Raw genomic sequence first — 19,584 nt, 5'->3', positions numbered from 1 at the left:
ACTGAAAATACACATTGGATAATCATAGTAGAAAAATAATTTTTTAGACCTATCGTATCTGAGCAATTACAGAGACAACGTTCGGACGGCTAAACCACGCCCTGTTTTATGATAATTGTCTTGTTTATTTATTTATTTTATTGTTTTTTTATTGTATTATTTTGATCTAATGATCCACGGACCTTAAGTCGCAGTCTACGTGGCCAATGATTGAGCTCAAACCCTGTGGCGTTCACCGGGAATTGACAAATCCCAGTACGGTAAAGGCTGTGGCTCATAAATATTAATTAATCACGTGACAAAACGCTCCAGGATGCCCACAAAGAGACGACAGAGTATGCTAATTAATATTCATAAGCCACGCCTTCGCCGTAGTAGGATTCGTAATAGTGCTTAGCGAAGATGGCGGCGTGTAGACGTGTACAGCTATTCCTGCTGTTAATATTCATCTCCGACTGGATCTGTTCTGGTCAGGGAGGCAAACCACCGAGCTTAGACGATGAACATGCCCCGGATAATATTGACAGAGCCAAGAATCCAGCCGGAGAGGGGAAAGCGGCGGCGGTGGATGGGGCCCCTGTGGCCTGGCGCAGCGGCGGCTGGAAGCTTGCAGAGGAGGCGGCCTGTCGGGAGGACGTGAGCAAGATCTGCCCCAAACACTCCTGGAACAACAATCTGGCCGTGCTGGAGTGTCTGCAGGACCGAAAAGACGTAAGAAAACACGGCTAAGTGTGTCTTTAATCCCGAGTCTGAGAGTGCATTAGCATTTAAGCCATCTTTAGCGCTGAATTGAGTGATCACGAGTGTTTGTTACAGTAACGCACATCTGTATGCAGTGCATCGGTGAGACATAAGATAGAGATGATAGATCCTAGATACTGCTAAAATAATAATAGTTGATTTGAAGGCTGTCAAACCACATCTTGTTTCTAAATATATTACAGGAAAAGGACCCATATATGAAGTAAAGATGAGTTTCGTGGCTTTTAGTCCATGTCTGTTAGCTTCCAGTCATCTACATGCTAGTATACTCCTCCTAAATGCCCACAACATGATCTTATAGCACATGTACCCTTTATTTACAGTCTTTCTGTAAATACATACCCATACCAAAAATATGGATGACTCATCTTGTACGCAGGAGCATATCCACTTTGTTGTCCAGTCAAATGCCCTCTATATTGAGAATGTCCCACCCCCTAATACTGCCTAGCAAATCATGGTTCATGGCTGTAAGAGAAACTTAAAAAATGTGGTAAGCCATTTGAAATGTCCCACCCCAACTTCTGTTTCAAAAGAAAATAGAGAACACATGGAAAAGAAAAAAAAAAAAAAATTCCATGGCCTTCTTAGATGCGCACAATTAATAGAAAATAAACCTATATCATTATCCTGTTTATGGCTGCATCACAAACCATAGTGAGCTGCCTACTTAGACAGGCTTTTTGCATAATAGGTATGTTCATAAGAGCTCACAAACTCTTTCCGCCATGTTAGTCAGGTGTCACTTTTCAAGTCGAAGTCCTTCCAAGGTACCAAGAAAGTTCTTCCTTGTTGTTAAACTATACTTGTTTAACGACACTTGAGTAAATAATTTTTATGGTTGTTGTAAGGACATCATAGGTCCATGATCATAGAGATCAAAGGACATTGCCCACATTCCCAGATGTACTATGTCTGGTAATGAATGTACTTTATTGGCAGTCAATAAGGAAGTTCTTCATTATATTCAGTACATACTCTGAAAGTACAGGAATTCATGCACGGCTGCAGTCCATTCATTGCATATCTATAGAAAATTGTTGCTGTGCTTGACTGACTGGTTTCACATCATAAGTGCTTGATTTGTTGAGCATTCTCTAACAATTATATTTGAATATTGTCATTTACAATGCACTGTAAAAAGGATAAGTCACTGTTTGGTGAACTTTTCAGCCGTTGCATGATCTCAAAAGCAGGAGCAACATGACTGCTAAGATCCTTGCATAGCCTTAATAATGCATCTAAAGTGTCCTTTTAATTACCAGTGTTTGGCCATTAGTCCTATATCGTAGTCTGACAGATCTGGCTGTATTATTTCAGATTTACTGAATACACTCAGGGTGCTTTCACACTGGCAGTTTAGTTCGAAACAGAGCATGGTTTGCATGAAAAATTGGTACTGTAAAAGCTGTCATGCGGACTGGGGAGCGCACCGCGGTACCGAACCCGAGACTACCTGTAGGAGGTGGTCTGAGTTCGGTTGCAATGGAACTGTAGCGCGATTCACGTGAATGTGAAAGCAACTTGGACTCGGGTGCGCACTCATTCAGGAAGTAAAGTAACCTGCGCATCGTTTTTCATTCCTGAAAGTCCCAAAAAAGGTTATGACACCACAGTGACATACAAGTACAATCAACACTATAAATACTGTCTGTCCTATCTATCTATCTATTTATAAATATTATATATAAATACTATTATAGGATATAAATATAGGGTATAATAGGAGATGACAGTGGCGATAACTTCACCTTGGACACGAGCGTGAGTAAGCGTGCAGTGTAAACAAAGATGCAAATGAATTCCATGCAATCAGCTTTCTCCTCAAAAAACGCCATTCGTGAGCATCAGCAAGCTGCCTTCCCCTGGACATCTGATGAGTTATACCATGAAGCGTACATATCGCAGTTGTCATTCACTCTGCTGTGCACAATGGCACCAAAATAAAAAAAAAAGTATGATGAGTTGCGTTGTGTTCTCTATGTGTGTTTGTGATGACGTAAGATGAACGCAAATGGACAGGGGTTCGATAGAATCAAGTGAGAGTGAAACCAGACCAACGCTGCGGGGGGCACCGGGAACAATTGCGCTCGGAATCGGACCACAGCAAACGTGCCCAGTGTGAAAGCCCCCTCAGAGCACTGTACATCTAAGAACATAGCAGTTGAATGGCAGAACTGCTTTTGCCTCTTTCGTGTGATGATTATGGATTTCTTTTTATTGGTTCCTTGTTCTCTCAAATTGATTAGTTGAATTCTGCCAGGTAAATCCTGTTAATTCTCAGTCATTACAGGTTATATCTCTGGCTGTTCATCACCATAAGCCAAATGATTATCTCTCTGGCTACAGGTCCGTTATCACTGTTACAGGTCTGGCTGTTACACACCATAACACCATTACAGGCTGTTCGTCACCGCTTTAAGTTATTTATCTGGCTGTTTATCACAGCTATATGTTATACCTCTGGCTAAAAGATAGGTTTTAAGAGAAGATTTAAAGATGGGGCGGACCTTACGTGTGAAGGGAGACTGTTCCAGAGTTTGGGGGTGACAACAGAGAAGGCTCGATCTCCCTTAGACTTGCAAAGATAGTGGGGAACTGATAAAAGAAGTTGCTTGCAAGATCTAAGCATTCTAGGAGGTGAATATGGGTGCAGAAGGTCAGTAATATATTGAGGAGCAAGACCAGACAGGGCCTTGTACACACATAAGAATTTTAAAATCAGTTCTAGCCTTGACAGGAAGCCAAAGAAGAGCAGCCAATACAGGGGTAATGTGATCTCTTTTTTTTAGTCCCAGTTAAAAATCGAGCTGCTGCATTTTGAGCCATCTGTAAACGAGATAAAGCAGACTGAGGCAGACCAGCATACAGAGAGTTACAATAATCCAGCCGTGAAGTAATAAGAGCATGGATCACGGTTTCAAGGTCTTTACCAGAGAGAAAATGCTTCAATTTAGCAATAGACCTCAATTGAATGAAACTTCCCTTAGTAACGACATTAATTTGTTTGTTAACAGTAATGATTTGTCAAAAATGACCCCAAGATTTTTGACATGCATATGTATATTGGAGGAGAGCAGAACTAACTGGGCTTCAATGACAGATGAAGTCCTGGCAGAGCCTAAAATCAATACTTCAGTTTTGCTTTAATTTAATTGCAAAAAATTTAATGCCATCCAGCCTTTAATTTCCTCAAAACATATAAGAAGAGAATCAACAGTGCAGCTGCTATCAGGCCTAACTGGCATATAAAATTGTGAGTCGTCTGCGTAACAGTGATAGAAGACATTATATTTTTGAAAAATGGAGCACAGAGGAAGCATAGAGAGAGTGAACAATAATGTCCCAGAATAGAACCCTGGGGCACACGGCAAGATAGGGGGGCTGTTGTTGAGGAAAAATTACCTATATTTATGGAGAAAGTCCTCTCTCTCAGATAGGAGGCAAACCACTGCAAAGCCAGACACTGAATACCCACCATACACTCCAACCAGTTTAAAAGTATTTTGTGATCAATCCTGTCAAATGCTGTGCTCAGATCCAATAAAAACAAAACAGCACTTGATCCTGAGTCAAGTGACAGCAAAATGTCATTAGTGACCTTCAGAAGAGCAGATTCAGTACTATGTAAAGTTCTAAAACCAGACTGGTACTTATCAAAGATATTAAAAGAATTCAAGTATGAGTATAACTGCAAATAAACTACTTTCTCCAAAAGCTTTGAGATGTATGACAACTTGGAGATAGGCCTGTAATTGGTAAATACAGTGGTATCGAGGTGCATTTTTTTAGGCAGAGGCTGGACAATTGCATGTTTAAAACTAGCTGGGTCTACCCCATTTGCTAGAGAGCTGTTAATAATTGCAGTCACATCAGAGCTCATCGTTTCAAAGACATCTTTGAAAAGACAAGCAGGCAGTATATCCATTTTGCAACTTGAAACTTTGGGCCTATTTGCGTTCTCAGATTAATTTAGAGAGGAAATTTGATTTGGCCATTTTCACAGATTTTTGGTAGTTATTTAAGCAAGTCCTTAAAATGTCATGTGTATCCTGGAGTTTGTCTGTCCTCCACTTCCGCTCAGCAATTCTGCACTCTTGTCTGAGAGTGCGGGTGTAGTCATTTAACCAAGGCTGGATGGCACCTTTGCCTTTAACTTTCCTGGCCTTAACAGGAGCAACAAAATCTCTGAACTTCAACCAGCTCCTCTGAATCCCATGCAGCATTGTAACTAGATTTGCATTTGCTTTTTGTAGATTTGGTTGATTTGAGAAGCATTACATTGTATTTGGAACAAATTGTTAAGAATTAACACACTCGCAAGTTCGAATCCAGGGCATGCTGAGTGACTCCAGTCAGGCTTCCTAAGCAACCAATTGGCCCGGTTGCTAGGGTGGGTAGTGTCATGTTGGGTTAACCTCTTCGTGGTCGCTATAATGTGGTTCTCGGTGGGGTGCGTGGTGAGTTGTGCGTGGATGCCGCGGAGAATAGCGTGAGCCTCCACACGCTAGGTCTCTGCGGTAATGCTCAACAAGCCACTTGATAAGCTGTGTGGATTGACGGTCTCAGACCCGGAGGCAACTGAGATTTGTCCTCCGCCACCCGGATTGAGGCGAGTCACTACGCCACCACAAGGACCTAGAGCGCATTGGGAATTGGGCATGCCAAATTGGGGGGAAAAAAAAGAATTAACACACTGTCATGAGGTATCTTGAAACTACTTGGTATCGTGATACTTAAGCGGGTATAGTACCGTAAGATATCGTGACAACGAAAAAATTAGGATATGGTGACATGCCAATCAGCTAATCAACTCAAAACACCTGCAAAGGTTTCCTGAGCCTTCAAAATGGTCTCTCAGTTTGGTTCACTAGGCTACACAATCATGGGGAAGACTGCTGATCTGACAGTTTGTCCAGAAGACAATAATTGACACCCTTCACAAGGAGGGTAAGCCACAAACATTCATTGCCAAAGAAGCTGGCTGTTCAAAGAGTGCTGTATCCAAGCACGTTAACAGAAGGTTGAGTGGAAGGAAAAAGTGTGGAAGAAAAAGATGCACAACCAACCGAGAGAACCGCAGCCTTATGAGGATTGTCAAGCAAAATTCAAGAATTTGGGTGAACTTCACAAGGAATGGACTGAGGCTGGGGTCAAGGCATCAAGAGCCACCACACACAGACGTGTCAAGGAATTTGGCTACAGTTGTCGTATTCCTCTTGTTAAGCCACTCCTGAACCACAGACAACGTCAGAGGCATCTTACCTGGGCTAAGGAGAAGAAGAACTGGACTGTTGCCCAGTGGTCCAAAGTCCTCTTTTCAGATGAGAGCAAGTTTTGTATTTCATTTGGAAACCAAGGTCCTAGAGTCTGGAGGAAGGGTGGAGAAGCTCATAGCCCAAGTTGCTTGAAGTCCAGTGTTATGTTTCCACAGTCTGTGATGATTTGGGGTGCAATGTCATCTGCTGGTGTTGGTCCATTGTGTTTTTTGAAAATCAAAGTCACTGCACCCGTTTAGCAAGAAATTTTGGAGCACTTCATGCTTCCTTCTGCTGACCAGCTTTTTAAAGAGGCTGATTTCATTTTCCAGCAGGATTTGGCACCTGCCCACACTAAATGACCATGGTGTTGGTGTGCTTGACTGGCCAGCAAACTCACCAGACCTGAACTCCATAGAGAATCTATGGGGTATTGTCAAGAGGAAAATGAGAAACAAGAGACCAAAAAATGCAGTTGAGCTGAAGGCCACTTTCAAAGAAACCTGGGCTTCCATACCACCTCAGCAGTGCCACAAACTGATCACCTCCATGCCACGCCAAATTGAGGCAGTAATTAAAGCAAAAGGAGCCCCTACCAAGTATTGAGTACATATACAGTAAATGAACATACTTTCCAGAAGGCCAACAATTCACTAAAAATGTTTTTTTTTATTGGTCTTATGATGTATTCTAATTTATTGAGATAGTGAATTGGTGGGTTTTTGTTAAATGTGAGCCAAAATCATCACAATTAAAAGAACCAAAGACTTAAACTACTTCAGTCTGTGTGCATTGAATTTATTTAATACACGAGTTTCACAATTTGAGTTGAATTACTGAAATAAATGAACTTTTCCACGACATTCTAATTTATTGAGATGCACCTGTATATCAGGAAGAATCCACCATGTAGACCAATTTTAGCTTAAGAAAAGTCAACCTGCTGTTTCTGATTTCACTGAGATCAGTCTGAACATTCAGGATAGACTCTTCTTCGCTGCAATTTGTGAACATTGGTGTTCTGTTTTCAGCAATACTGGCTTTAGAGGTTTATGTATGTATGTGGAAGGACTTTTTGTCAGTATTTTTCCACTAAATGTTAAATGTCATCGCCCAGTGTTAATCTCGCCAACAAAATGATTGACACAATTGTTCATTGATGAAGGGTTTTTGGAAAATAAATGCATCTTGAAGACAACTAAACAATTTAATTTAAGCATACTGTTGACAAAAATATGAAGGGAGAAAAATAATACTGCAAGATACGAACAGAAGAAGAAACTTCTTGAAAGAATTAATTAATATAGTCCAATAATCCAGTATGTTAGGGATTTCTCAGAGTTAAGAGTTAAACATGGTCTGCATTATGACGCACTTTAAAATGGGTTAATTGCCTCACTCAGACACATCCTATTTATACATGAGATTAATCACTACATGTGCAATGCACACTGATCATCCACAACATTAAAACCACTGACAGGTGAAGTGAATTACATTTATTATCTCCTTACAGTGGCACCTGTTAAGGGGTGGGATATATTAGGCTGCAAGTGAAGAGTCAGTTCTTGAATTTGATGTGTTGGAAGCAGGAAAAATGGGCAAGCGTAAGGATCTGAGCGACTTTGACAATGGCCAAATTGTGATGGCTAGACGACTGGGTCTGAGCACCTCCAAAACAGCAGGTCTTGTGGGGTGTTCCCGGTATGCAGTGGTTAGTACCTACCAAAAGTGGTCCAAGGAAGGACAAACGGTGAACCGGCGACAGGGTCATGGATGCCGATGCACTCATTGATGTGTTTGGGGAGCGAAGGCTAGCCCGTCTGGTCCGATCCCACAGAAGAGCTACTGTAGCACAAATTGCTGAAAATCTTAATGCTGGCTATGATAGAAAGGTGTCAGAACACGCAGTGCATCTCAGCTTGCTGCATATGGGGCTGCGTAGCCGCAGACTGGTCAGAGTGCCCATGCTGACCCGTGTCCACCGCCGAAAGTGCCTACAATGGGACACGTGAGTGTCAGAACTGGGCCATGGAGCAATGGAAGAAGGTGGCCTGGTCTGATGAATCATGTTTTCTTTTAGATCATGTGGATGGCCAGGTGCGTGTGCGTCGTTTACCTGGGGAAGAAATGGCAGCAGGATGCACTATGGGAAGAAGGCAGGCAGGTGGAAGCAGTTTGATGTTCTGGGCAATGTTCTGCTGGGAAACCTTGGGTTCTGGCATTCATGTGGATGTTACTTTGACATGTACCACCTACCTATAGATTGTTGCAGACCACATAAACCACTTCATGGCAACGGTATTCCCTGATGGCAGTGGCCTCTTTCAGCAGGATAATGCGCCCTGCCACACTGCAAAAAATTGTTCAGGAATGGTTTGAGGAACATCACAAAGAGTTCAAGGTGTTGACTTGGCCTCCAAATTCCCAAGATTTCAATCCGATTGAGCATCTATGGGATGTGCTGGACCAACAAATCCGATCCATGGGGGCCCCACCTCACAACTTACAGGACTTGGAAGGGCCTGCTGCTAACGTCTTGGTGCCAGATACCACAGGACACCTTCAGAGGTCTTGTGGAGTCCATGCCTCGATGGTTCAGAGCTGTTTTGGCGGCATGAGGAGGACCTACATGATATTAGGCAGGTGGTTTTAATGTTGTGGCTGATCGATGTATATGGAATATTACAACTTGCATCTGGCCAGAAAATAAAGTGAATGAACAGGTGTACTTGAGTTATATTATGTGCTAGTCAGAATGCATATTTTGCGTTGTGTAACACTACGTTGTGAATATGCGGTTTCCGTAAAAACGCTTTACACATGATGCAATCTCCCACTCAGGCTAAAACACGAAAATTAATATATCTCTAAACTATGAAGCGTTCAGAATATAGTAACTTTTAAAAAGTAGCTAATACTTCAGTATATTCATTGTATGCCATTATTTCTGGAGCTCAGTTTCTGAGTTTTCACATTGTATTTTATTGTATCTGTTATATGTTTGATACATGTTTAAAATGAATGAGTAGGGTACAACGGGGTAAAAGGCACATTTAATTTTATATTCTCCCAAAACACTAAATAGCAACAAAACCTACGACAGCACTTTCCTAAACACCTGTTTGTCACTAGGGCTGCTCGATTATGGCAAAAATCATTATCATGATTATTTTGGTCAGTATTTAGATCACAATTATTTAACACGATTACTCATTTACTTTGGAAACATCATGCATTTATTGAACTTAATAAAAATAAATAAAAAAAAAAACATCTTTTTAACAGTGGATTTCCTTGAACTTGAAATGTAAACTGCACTGGGTAGGGGAGGAGGCTATTGTCATGATAATTATGTTTTGTTATGTATGGTAGTCAAATAAAGGAAAGCCTCCATTTACAGCAAGGATGCTCATAGTTCTATGGAATGAGATCTACTTTTTCATGTTATTGCAGCAAGATCTACCATGTACAATAAAGGCTATACATTATCACAGTACCAAAATTTCAGTAGTTGGTAGTGAAATTTGATGATTCTCAATACCAGCTTCAAAACCAAGTCAAGTCATTTTTATTTGTATAGCGCCTTTCACACAACACACATTGTTTCAAAGCAGCTTTACAGAAGATCAGGCATTAACAGAAGATAAAACTGTAATATCTATAATGTCTTAGAGTCATCATTGTGTAGTTTGATAAAATACGATTGTGTATTGTTTAAAAATAAGTAATTAAATAATTGTATTTATAGCCCCAGTGAGCAAGCCGAAGGTGACTGTGGCAAGGAACACAAAACTCCATAAGATGTTATTTAATGGAGAAAAATAACCTTGGGAGAAACCAGACTCACTGTTGGGGCCAGTTCCCCTCTGGCTAACATCATGAATATAATGCCAATATTACTTATGTATAGTGCAAGTCATGGTTTAAAAGTATTAAACTAAGTAAGTGTTAAGGGTCAGTGTTTAAAACAAAGATTTTGTAAGAACTGTAAGATTAATGACTAATGTCTTTGAAGTTCATCTTGGATTAACTGAAGAAGTTCACATAGATGCAGTTGTCCTTGTTAGTTGGCTGATCAAGGGTTTTGTTGGCAGTTAAATGATAGTCTATATATTCAATTTCAAGAGTGTAGTCTATCATTAGACCAAGGTGATGTAGGCAGAGATCAGTGAGGTGCATCGCAGTTCAACCTGGCTGGTAATTTCGTGAGGTCTATCCTAAGTCCAAGGTTCAGGCAATGGCATATGAAGTCTCCCATGTCTTATGGTTGGAGTTGGCATCAGTTCATCCTCTGAAGTCCATCGTTATAGACTGAAGTGATCTTTGGCTGGCACCGCCTGCTATTAGTCATCATCACACAGCGACACGTGGTAGTGGAGTCCAACACCAAGCAGGAATGGAGCTGGATCTGGCCGGTTCTGGTGACCTCAGGATAGGAGTCCCAAAGTTGAGACAGGGAAACAAATAAAATAATATTAGCATAGATACCATTCAATTTATTGCAGAGTTATAGATCATGGTCATTGTTTCTGGTTCCAGTAGACCTAACCAAAGCAGCCTAATTGTGAGTTGATGGATAAAGGTGTATGCCTGGCTAAACAGATGAGTCTTTAGTCTAGACTTAAAATGAGTGAGTGTGTCTGCATCTCGAACAGTATTGGGGAGACTATTCCATAGTTTAGGAGCCAAATATGAAAAGGATCTACCTCCTTTTGTGGATTTTGATATTCTAGGAACTATTAACAGGCCAGAATTTTGCGATTGCAATGAACGTGATGGAATATAGCGTGGTAGAAGGTCACTTAAGTACTGCGGAGCTAGACCATTCAAAGCTTTGTACGTAGTTAACAGAATTAAAAAATGTATACGAAATTTAACAGGTAGCCAATGTTACGATGATAAAATGGCGATAATATGATCATATTTCTTGGTTTTAGTCAGCACTCTGGCTGCTGCATTTTGAACCAATTGAAGTTTATTTATTGATCTTGCTGGACATCCTCCCAGTAATGCATTACAATAATCTAAGATCTGGCAGCACTAAGATCTAAAAGCATTAGAAGTGAAATGCAGCCGTGATCAGATGATAAGAGCAAGTCATTTGTAACTCTAAGTGCAGTCTCAGTACTGTGATGAGGCCTAAATCCTGACTGAAGTTGTCCATAGATACTATTTCTCTGTAGAAATGAACATATTTGGGAGGATACTACCTTTTCTAGTATTTTCGACATGAATGGGAGATTTGAAATCAATCTATAATTAGCCAGTTCTCCAGGATCAGGTTGTGGCTTTTTAATAAGCGGTTTGATAACTGCCATTTTAAAGTTTCTTGGGACATGTCCTAAGGATAGCGAGGAGTTAATAATATTAAGAAGAGGTTCTGAGATTACTGGGAATACTTCTTTTAAGAGCTTGGTTGGTATTGGATCTGACAAACATGTTGTGGCTTTTGATGTTTCGATAAGTTTTGTTAGCTCTTCATGACCTATGACAGCGAAAGATTGAAGTTGCACGTGAGGAAAATTATGAGACACTGTTTTCTGAGGTATTGTGACAGATGTTTGCATAATTCCAATTTTATTTCTGATTATTTCAATTTTATCAGCAAAGAAATTCATGAAGTCATTACTATTGTGCTGTGACGGAATATCTGGTTCAGTCGATGCCTTATTCCTAACCAATTTAGTCACAGTACTGAATAAACACCTGGGATTGTTGTGGTTATTTTCTATGAGTTTGCTCAAATATGCTGACCTGGCAGCTTTTAGTACCTGTCTGTAGCTACAGACACTATCCTTCCATGCACTGCGAAATACCTCTAATTTTGTACTCTTCCACTTGCGCTCCATTTTCCGAGCAGCTCTCTTGAGAGCATGAGTGTGATCATTATACCATGGTGCAGGGTTTTATTCTTTAATTTTCTTTAATCGAAGGGGGGCGACACTATCAAGAGTGCTAGAGATGACTGTATTTATATTTTCTGTTATTTCATCAAGTTCTTCTAGGCTTTTAATAATAATTTTAAATAATTGTATTTATTTATCACACATTATACATTTGCACATATATAGTGAAATTCTTTTTTTTTTTTTTTTTCACATATCCAAGCTAAGCTGGGGTCAGAGTACAGGGTGTTGGGGTTTACTGAGTGTATGAGATAGCTTCACTAATAATCTTCCAGATCTATCTTTAGTGGTCAAAAGTATAGTTCTACCTGAATGATAGCGTGGTGTAGATTGAGTAACATTAGCTGATCGCAGCATACAAGAGACGAGGTAATGATCCGAGATGTCATCGCTCTGCGACAGAATTTCTATATTATTAACATCAACTCCATATGACAGAATTAAATCTAGCGTATGATTATGGCAATGAGTTGGTCCTGTTACATTTTGTCTGACTCCAAGAGAGTTGAGAATATCGATAAATGCTAATCCCAATGTGTCATTTTCATTATCTATGTGAATGTTGAAGTCACCAACAATTAAAGCTCTATCTACAGTGACTACAAGATCTGATAAAAAATTTGCAAATTCACCAAGGAAATCAGAAAAGGCCCGGGTGATATATATACTGTAGCAATGGTAAAAGACGACAGAGTTTTTTATTTATATCTATATCTGACGGTGTCACATTAAGCATTATTAGTTCAAAAGACTTACATTTATATCCTGTCCTCTGATTAACACCGAAAACTTCACTGTTAATTGTAGCAACACCTCCTACTCGACCCTTCAGGCGAGGCTCATGTTTATAACAATAACCTGGGGGAGAAGATTCATTTAAACTGGTTTAAGCCAGGTTTCAGTCAAACAGAGCACATCCAAACAATGATCTGTAATAATTTAATTTACAATTAGTGTTTTGGTAGAAAGAAATGTAATGTTTAGTAGCCCTATCTTTATATGGTGTTTATCTTTAATTTGTTTGTTTTGTTCAAGTTTGACCTTAAACAGATTTTTTTTCTAAATGATTTAATGAGAGTTTTGTGTTTGGTAGTTCGGGGAACAGACACAGTCTCTATATGATATCTAGGTGATACAGTCTCTGTGTTGTAGTTTATGTGACCTGTGTGATGTCTCAAGGCAGCTAGCAGACATTTGGATTAGCCAGTTTGTTTGCTTCCTGACCTGGGCCCCATTTAGTCAAATGCTACTGAGCCAAATTACTAGTTTGGAGAGTGGCACCTACCCCAAAAACTCTTCCAATTATCTATAAATCCTATTCTATTCTCCAGACACCACTCAGATATCCAGCCATTCAGTGACACTAATCTACTATAAACCTCGTCACCATGACAAATAACACTAACTAATATGTTATTTATGGAAGAGTGGTTTCAAGTTCTTAATTATTCAAGACTAGTAAACAGTAAGTAATAAAATAACAATAAAAAACAGCAATGAATAGACATAGATACAAAAATACAAATTCAGAAAATTCAAATTTTTTAACAGCAGTAGGCTATCAAGCATTGAAGTAAACATTCTGAATGAAATGCAACAAAACTGTTACTGCTCTTCACTGTATGATTATAATACATTAATACTTTTAAAGCTACTAAAGTTATCCAGTCAGGAGCAGTGAGTGTTTTCTCGTTATGGTTGTTTGATTATTATATTGACACATTAGACAGCAGCAGGTCTATTAGTTTACATTTATACTTACAAGACTGACATTTTAATACAAGTCTGCTTTTTTCTCCTCTGTTTACGTTCACTTTAGACATCACTCTCTGTGTTTAAATGAATATCTCACCAAGATGGGCATTTTTAGAATGTATTTGACCGTTTAGGTGCGCGTTAGCGTGAGCATTTTCGGAACACACGCACATGTTCAGCACACACACATCACCTCCAGTCAATCAAACAGGGCGCCGCTGTTACTAGATCGCAAGCGAATTTTAAAATCACGTGCTCTGGATAGCTTTCAACTGCAGAATAAGAATATGAACTTTCTAATAAGTGACCAAGGCCTAGGCTATCACAAATATAGCTGGTTATTTTTTCGTTGTTTACTTTTAATCAGTCTGCATGTCTGGTCGGGCAAGTAAAATTCACTTTCACTTGCCCCTCCAAAAATCCATTTGCCCCAGACACATTAATGTCGAGCCCAGATTAAATATTGTATTCAGCATTCTCCGATAACAATTTTTTCTTCTGCAATATAGCTCCTAAAGTAAATGTGCGTTGATTTAAAGACGTTTTCTATATTATTTTGGAAATCAAGCCAAAAAAGACTAATCAAAAACTTATTTTGTTCCAGTGTTTAATGGGCTAAGACTACACTCTCACCTTTATGTTCACTTCGATTCATCTTTAACTTGAAAACAACAAACTTCCTCTTCTTAATAGAGCTGCATATCGCTGATTTTCTTCATGATAAGATACACATAGTGAATGTGACATATATTATGATTCATTACTTCGCAAGCCATCATGTTATAATCTAGCTGCAGCAAACGCGCACGAGTGATAAGCGTCACCACGCCAGAGTGTGCATCAGCCGGGAGAAGATTCAGTCACTTCACCCAACCCAGGCATGGCACTGACTGCACAGAGAAATGCCAGTTTTGGAGTTTATCTTCATAACCCGCTTCCTTATTATTTTAACTTTAATAAAGGATGCTTCAAAGATATTATGCCGGGGTGTTTAATTTCAAAACGGAACACGGCACAATAATCGTTTTATCTCGATTATCTTGTTTTCATAATCGTTGGAAGCCAAAATCATAATTGAAAATAAAATAAAATTAATCACTCAGCCCTATTTGTCACTATGCACTGCAAATTTTTTCTGGTCCATGAAATTATTGAATGTAATGTCTTAAAGTTGATTTTGAGGTAATTTGATCTAATATTAAATAATTTCTAAAAATCTTGCACATTATTGTATCTAATGAGAATCCATAAAACGATCATATTTATTTAGAGACAAAATAGTTATTTGTCATTTTCAGTTTTGTTCAACGTTATTAAATCCAAAGTTTTTCAATAACTGTCCAATAAGTGAATGGATAGCATTTGGGGTAAAAAGCCCCCTGTTGCAGGGACTAAAGGCCCCTATTAAAGATTGTTTTTCTTAAGTGTGGGGAATAGATTTATGAAGAATGTTCAAAGTGGGCTCACATTGACTCATCCAATCACGAGAGATTATTTTGATTATACAATACTCGAGATGTTATAAAATGTCAAATGTGATTGAAATAAACAGGAAATAGTACATCCTTTTTTGAAGTGGTTATTCTGAAAAAGCTTTTTCTTAATTTGTAACTCAAAAAGCATCTTGCTGTCTCAAAAATATTTGCATAAGCTAATAAATTTTGCACTATGACTATTGCCCCTATATCTACAAGATATCACTATAAACCTGCCACCTTTTTTTAAAAAAAATGAATTTGAATGAAAACAACCTACTGTGATTTTCTTTTCATACAAATTATTCTGCTCTATCAATATTCTATTAAAATAAATTTATTTTGTCAATCTTGATAAACTGTGACCAGAAAAAAGCATATTTTTCTTAAGGTGTCCTTTTGCTCCATTGTACCCTATACATGTTTCTAAATGTTTGAATATTGTTATTAAAGTTCATTCTGTGACAATTTGACACATTTTTGTAAGTTTGCACATTATTGTCAAATAAAATGTTATTTTTGTTGACTAAAATGATATGGCATTTTCGTCAGAGTAAAACTAACTAAAACTAATGAATATGACATGACAAAATATTGACTAAATTTAAAGGACATTTTCATCAAAAGACTAAAACTACGACTAAAACAAAAAAACTGTACACTGCCATCGCCTATGTCGTATTCTTTCAAATTCTTGGCATTTTGAATTTATTTTTTTTCTCAAATTCTTTGGATGATACCATTTTATCTTTGTCAGATGTTCCACATTTTATCATTTTATGTATGATGTATTGTGTCGCCATATTCTCAAATTTTGCTGTGTTCTCTTAAATTCTACGGACATATTCTCTCCAGTCTGTTGTTGTTGCTCTCAAATTCTTTGGATGTTGTTTGTTCTGGATGTAACTATTTTCTCAGTTTCTATGAATGTTGTCTTATTTTCTGAAATTCTTCGAACATTGAAGACACTCTCACGAATTATATGCATGTTCCTGTGTCCTTTTGTAATTATTTTAAATTCCTCAGATGTAGTTGACAATGTATTCTATCAAATTTGTTCAATGTTGCCACATTCTCTCTAGTTCTTTAGATGTTAACAATACATCTCTTGCATTATTTGGATGGATCATTAGACTGTCTACACATCAGTTGAAGTTTGAAAACGCATTGATTTTGCAATGTTTATGCCTCTCATCCACACTAGAATGATGCTTTTCTCTTTCGAAAGCACTCTCCATAATGACATTCTTTGGAAAACAATTGATTAAAAACATTCACGTTGATTTAGCCTATTACATCGGTATAATTATCATAGCTACAACAGGGCTGATAAACATTTTAATTAGCTGTAGAGACAGTTACAGAAATACTCAGACCAGCCCATCTGGCAACAACAATCATGCCACGGTCAGTCACTGAGATCACTTTTTTTTTCATTCTGATGGTTGATGTGAACATTAACTGAAGCTCTTGACCCATATCTGCATGATTTTATGCATTGGACTGCTGCCAAACCATTGGCTGATTAGATAATCATATGAATAAGTAGGTGTTCAGGTGTTCCTAATAAAGTGGTCAGTGAGTGTGTGTGTGAAGATAGATATAGAGATATATATACTGTAAAAAATAAATGAATAAATAAAGTTGTTCACTCAACTTAAGCTAGTTGTCTTTTTGCTTTGACTCAAGTCAAGTTACATTAAGAAAAAATATAAATTTCTTCCAACTTTAGAAGTTTGGTCAAGACAACTAAATAATCCATTGTTTATTTTTAGTAATCTGTATTTAACAGGTTTTGTTCAAATAACTAATAATAATATTGTGACACACAAGGATATCCAGAACGCATTGCAGCATTTAAAGTTTTGATATTCTTATAGGAAAGTTCTGATTAAAGAACTTTGAACACCAGCAAAGGCTGGAAATTCCATAGTTTGAACGGGATTCACAGAGTTTTCAATACAAAGCTCAGTAATTGTGACTCATCAAACACCATTAATTAAAATATAAGCTATTAACATCACCACACAACTATTAACTAACAATAATGACAAAAACAGCACAAACAAAAGTCCACAAATCGCATAAAAATATAAGCCTACAACACTAACCTCATTATTTATTCATGCTGCAATGCATGCTGGGAGCTGGCAAATCTTTGCTTTTTCAGTCAGTTTAAAGTGAGTTGAAATGGCAAATACGATTGTTAATCCAACTTAAGTACAAGTTAATATAATCAAAACTTAAGTTGGCATGAAATTTTAGTTGTCAACTAAAAAAAGCTCATCGATACAACTAAACCTTAAAATCATTTTTTACAGTGTATATATATATACATACGCATGTATTAACAGTTCGGCCCATATACAGTGACGTCTAGTCCAATCCTGCCCTCAACTTAAAATAAGAGTGACACCACTGTGTTAGAGGGGAAAAATGCCTCCTGAATCGCACTCGTCACTGATTATGCAAGCGCGATTACTTCCTGGTTTCAACACGAAATCCCAACCCAGCTCTCCCACGCTGCTGATGTCAACCTCTTCCGGTCGCACCTCAAGGGAACCTGAAGATGCTGGAGTCATGAGAAATCGAGTCCCCCCCTGAAAATCGGGTCTCCCTCTGACGTCACAACAATTCCATTGGCTGAGGGACCTATTAATGGATACTATATTCACTGCCTGAGTAGAAATCCTTTAATATAGTTTTAAGATGTATGTCGATATAACTTTGTAAATACGACATTTAATGACTTAAACCATAAGTTACACATGATAGTATATAACTGAAGTTATAGATTGTGAATTTAAATGTGTCGTGGTTTGTGTTTTTCTGTTAACCTAGACTTCAATGACATGCTATCACGATAACATGATAGGTTTTTGCTCACTGGGCGGACTCCATTTATCATGACACCGGAGCCAATGCATGCAAATGTCTGATGGGAGATGCCGCTTGTCAGTGAGTCTGCATAATGTGACCGATCATAGGGTACTGGAACTCTCGGAAACAGCATGCTGACTTCCTGTGTGATCGTGTTGACTGATAGAGTTTTCAAATTTAAACGTATTAGTATGGACGTGTCTAGTTCTTCTGAAGCTGGCAACGTAATCAATGAAATTCTTTGTATATTGTTGTATGCTCTCAAATTTGTCAGATATTGATGTAATCTCACCAAGTATTTGGGATGTTGACAACATACTTTTGAAGATGTATTCTTTCAAATTATTCAAAGATCTTAGTGAAAGGGCCTCTGTCATAATCACTCACATCATTGTCAAATCAATGACAGTCATAACCTTTCTGTTCTGTCTGTATAGAAGATAGCCACGAGAAAGAAAGTATCATGAAAGCGAATAGTACTAAAACGAAAGCCTAATTAAAAACCCAAGATAAAACCTATTTTTTTTATTTGATCAACATTTCCCAACAATATTACCAGTATTTTGGTCTTATTTTAGTGTATCTGTTGACTGATGGTGTGCCTTGATATTTGGCACTCTGAATATTTACTCAAATATTTGGTCGGGTCTTCAGTAGAGTGCAGACAAACTTCCTTTCAGATTGAAACGACAACATAATATACAGACCAGATAATGTTAAACAGCCGACTAGAATTGTGAGTTTGCTGTCTGAATTGAATTTAAAGAGTTAAAAGGGCCAGTCAATTTTGAACCTGAAGTCATAGTTTTAATTTCATGTCCAGATCAAAATGAACAGTGAATGTGTTTTTGTTCTTAACCTTTTATGGACAATTTCATATAATATGTATTATGAGGTTTGCGAGACTAAATCTGTTAAATTAATTTCATTACTGAAAGTTACATATTCACAACAGTTGTTTGTATTAAATGGTATTTAATAAAAAAAAAAAAAGTTAGAACACCTATATTGTTTTTTGTTTTGTGTAGTATTTACTGGCTAATTTGTTTAGAATGAACTGCTTTTATCAAAATTTGTTACATTTATCAATGTGTTGATTGTGGATTACTTTTTTTGACATCATACATATTACCTAGCCATTGACCCACTTTAACAGATGGTCACATGCTCTCATGTGTGTGTTATATCTCATCTCAAACATTAACACACAAGCCACAGGATGTTGAAGAATGTGTGAGCTACAAGAAGGAAGGGAGGCCAGAGCTGATTTTTTGTCTATTGTCAATTTGTACCTTTTTCTCCTAGCAGCCTCAAATGAACACATTCATTTTGAAAGCCTAAATGTCCATTTTAAAAGAGCTGCACGGCAGGACATTAGTGATACTTATGACTCGGCGATATAGCAAAAAAAAAGTATATCTATATTTCTCAACCTTTTTACAATATATATCTCATGTCTTTGCTCAAAGTGATATATATTTTTTTAATCAGAGAAACCATCAAAAAGTGAAACGCGAGGTCACGTGACACCATGGAGGTCACGTG

At 38.0% G+C, this 19,584-nt stretch overlaps 1 protein-coding gene across 4 annotated transcripts in view; it reads left to right on the top strand.

The window, feature by feature from the left end:
- The first annotated feature begins 388 nt into the window (after positions 1-388).
- Positions 389-19,584, top strand: part of LOC127437447 (Golgi apparatus protein 1-like) — a 65,419-nt gene continuing 46,223 nt past the window's right edge. For all 4 annotated transcript variants that reach the window (XM_051692367.1, XM_051692369.1, XM_051692366.1 and 1 more), the window contains exon 1: positions 389-711. In XM_051692367.1, coding sequence (XP_051548327.1) covers positions 403-711 — 309 coding nt within the window. In that variant the 5' untranslated portion in view covers positions 389-402. The remainder of the gene's footprint in view (positions 712-19,584) is intronic.

The sequence above is a fragment of the Myxocyprinus asiaticus genome, chromosome 48, assembly GCF_019703515.2.
Source record: "Myxocyprinus asiaticus isolate MX2 ecotype Aquarium Trade chromosome 48, UBuf_Myxa_2, whole genome shotgun sequence".
In the NCBI taxonomy this organism is placed as follows: Eukaryota; Metazoa; Chordata; class Actinopteri; order Cypriniformes; family Catostomidae; genus Myxocyprinus; species Myxocyprinus asiaticus.
This window is presented reverse-complemented; position numbering and strand designations above follow the sequence as displayed.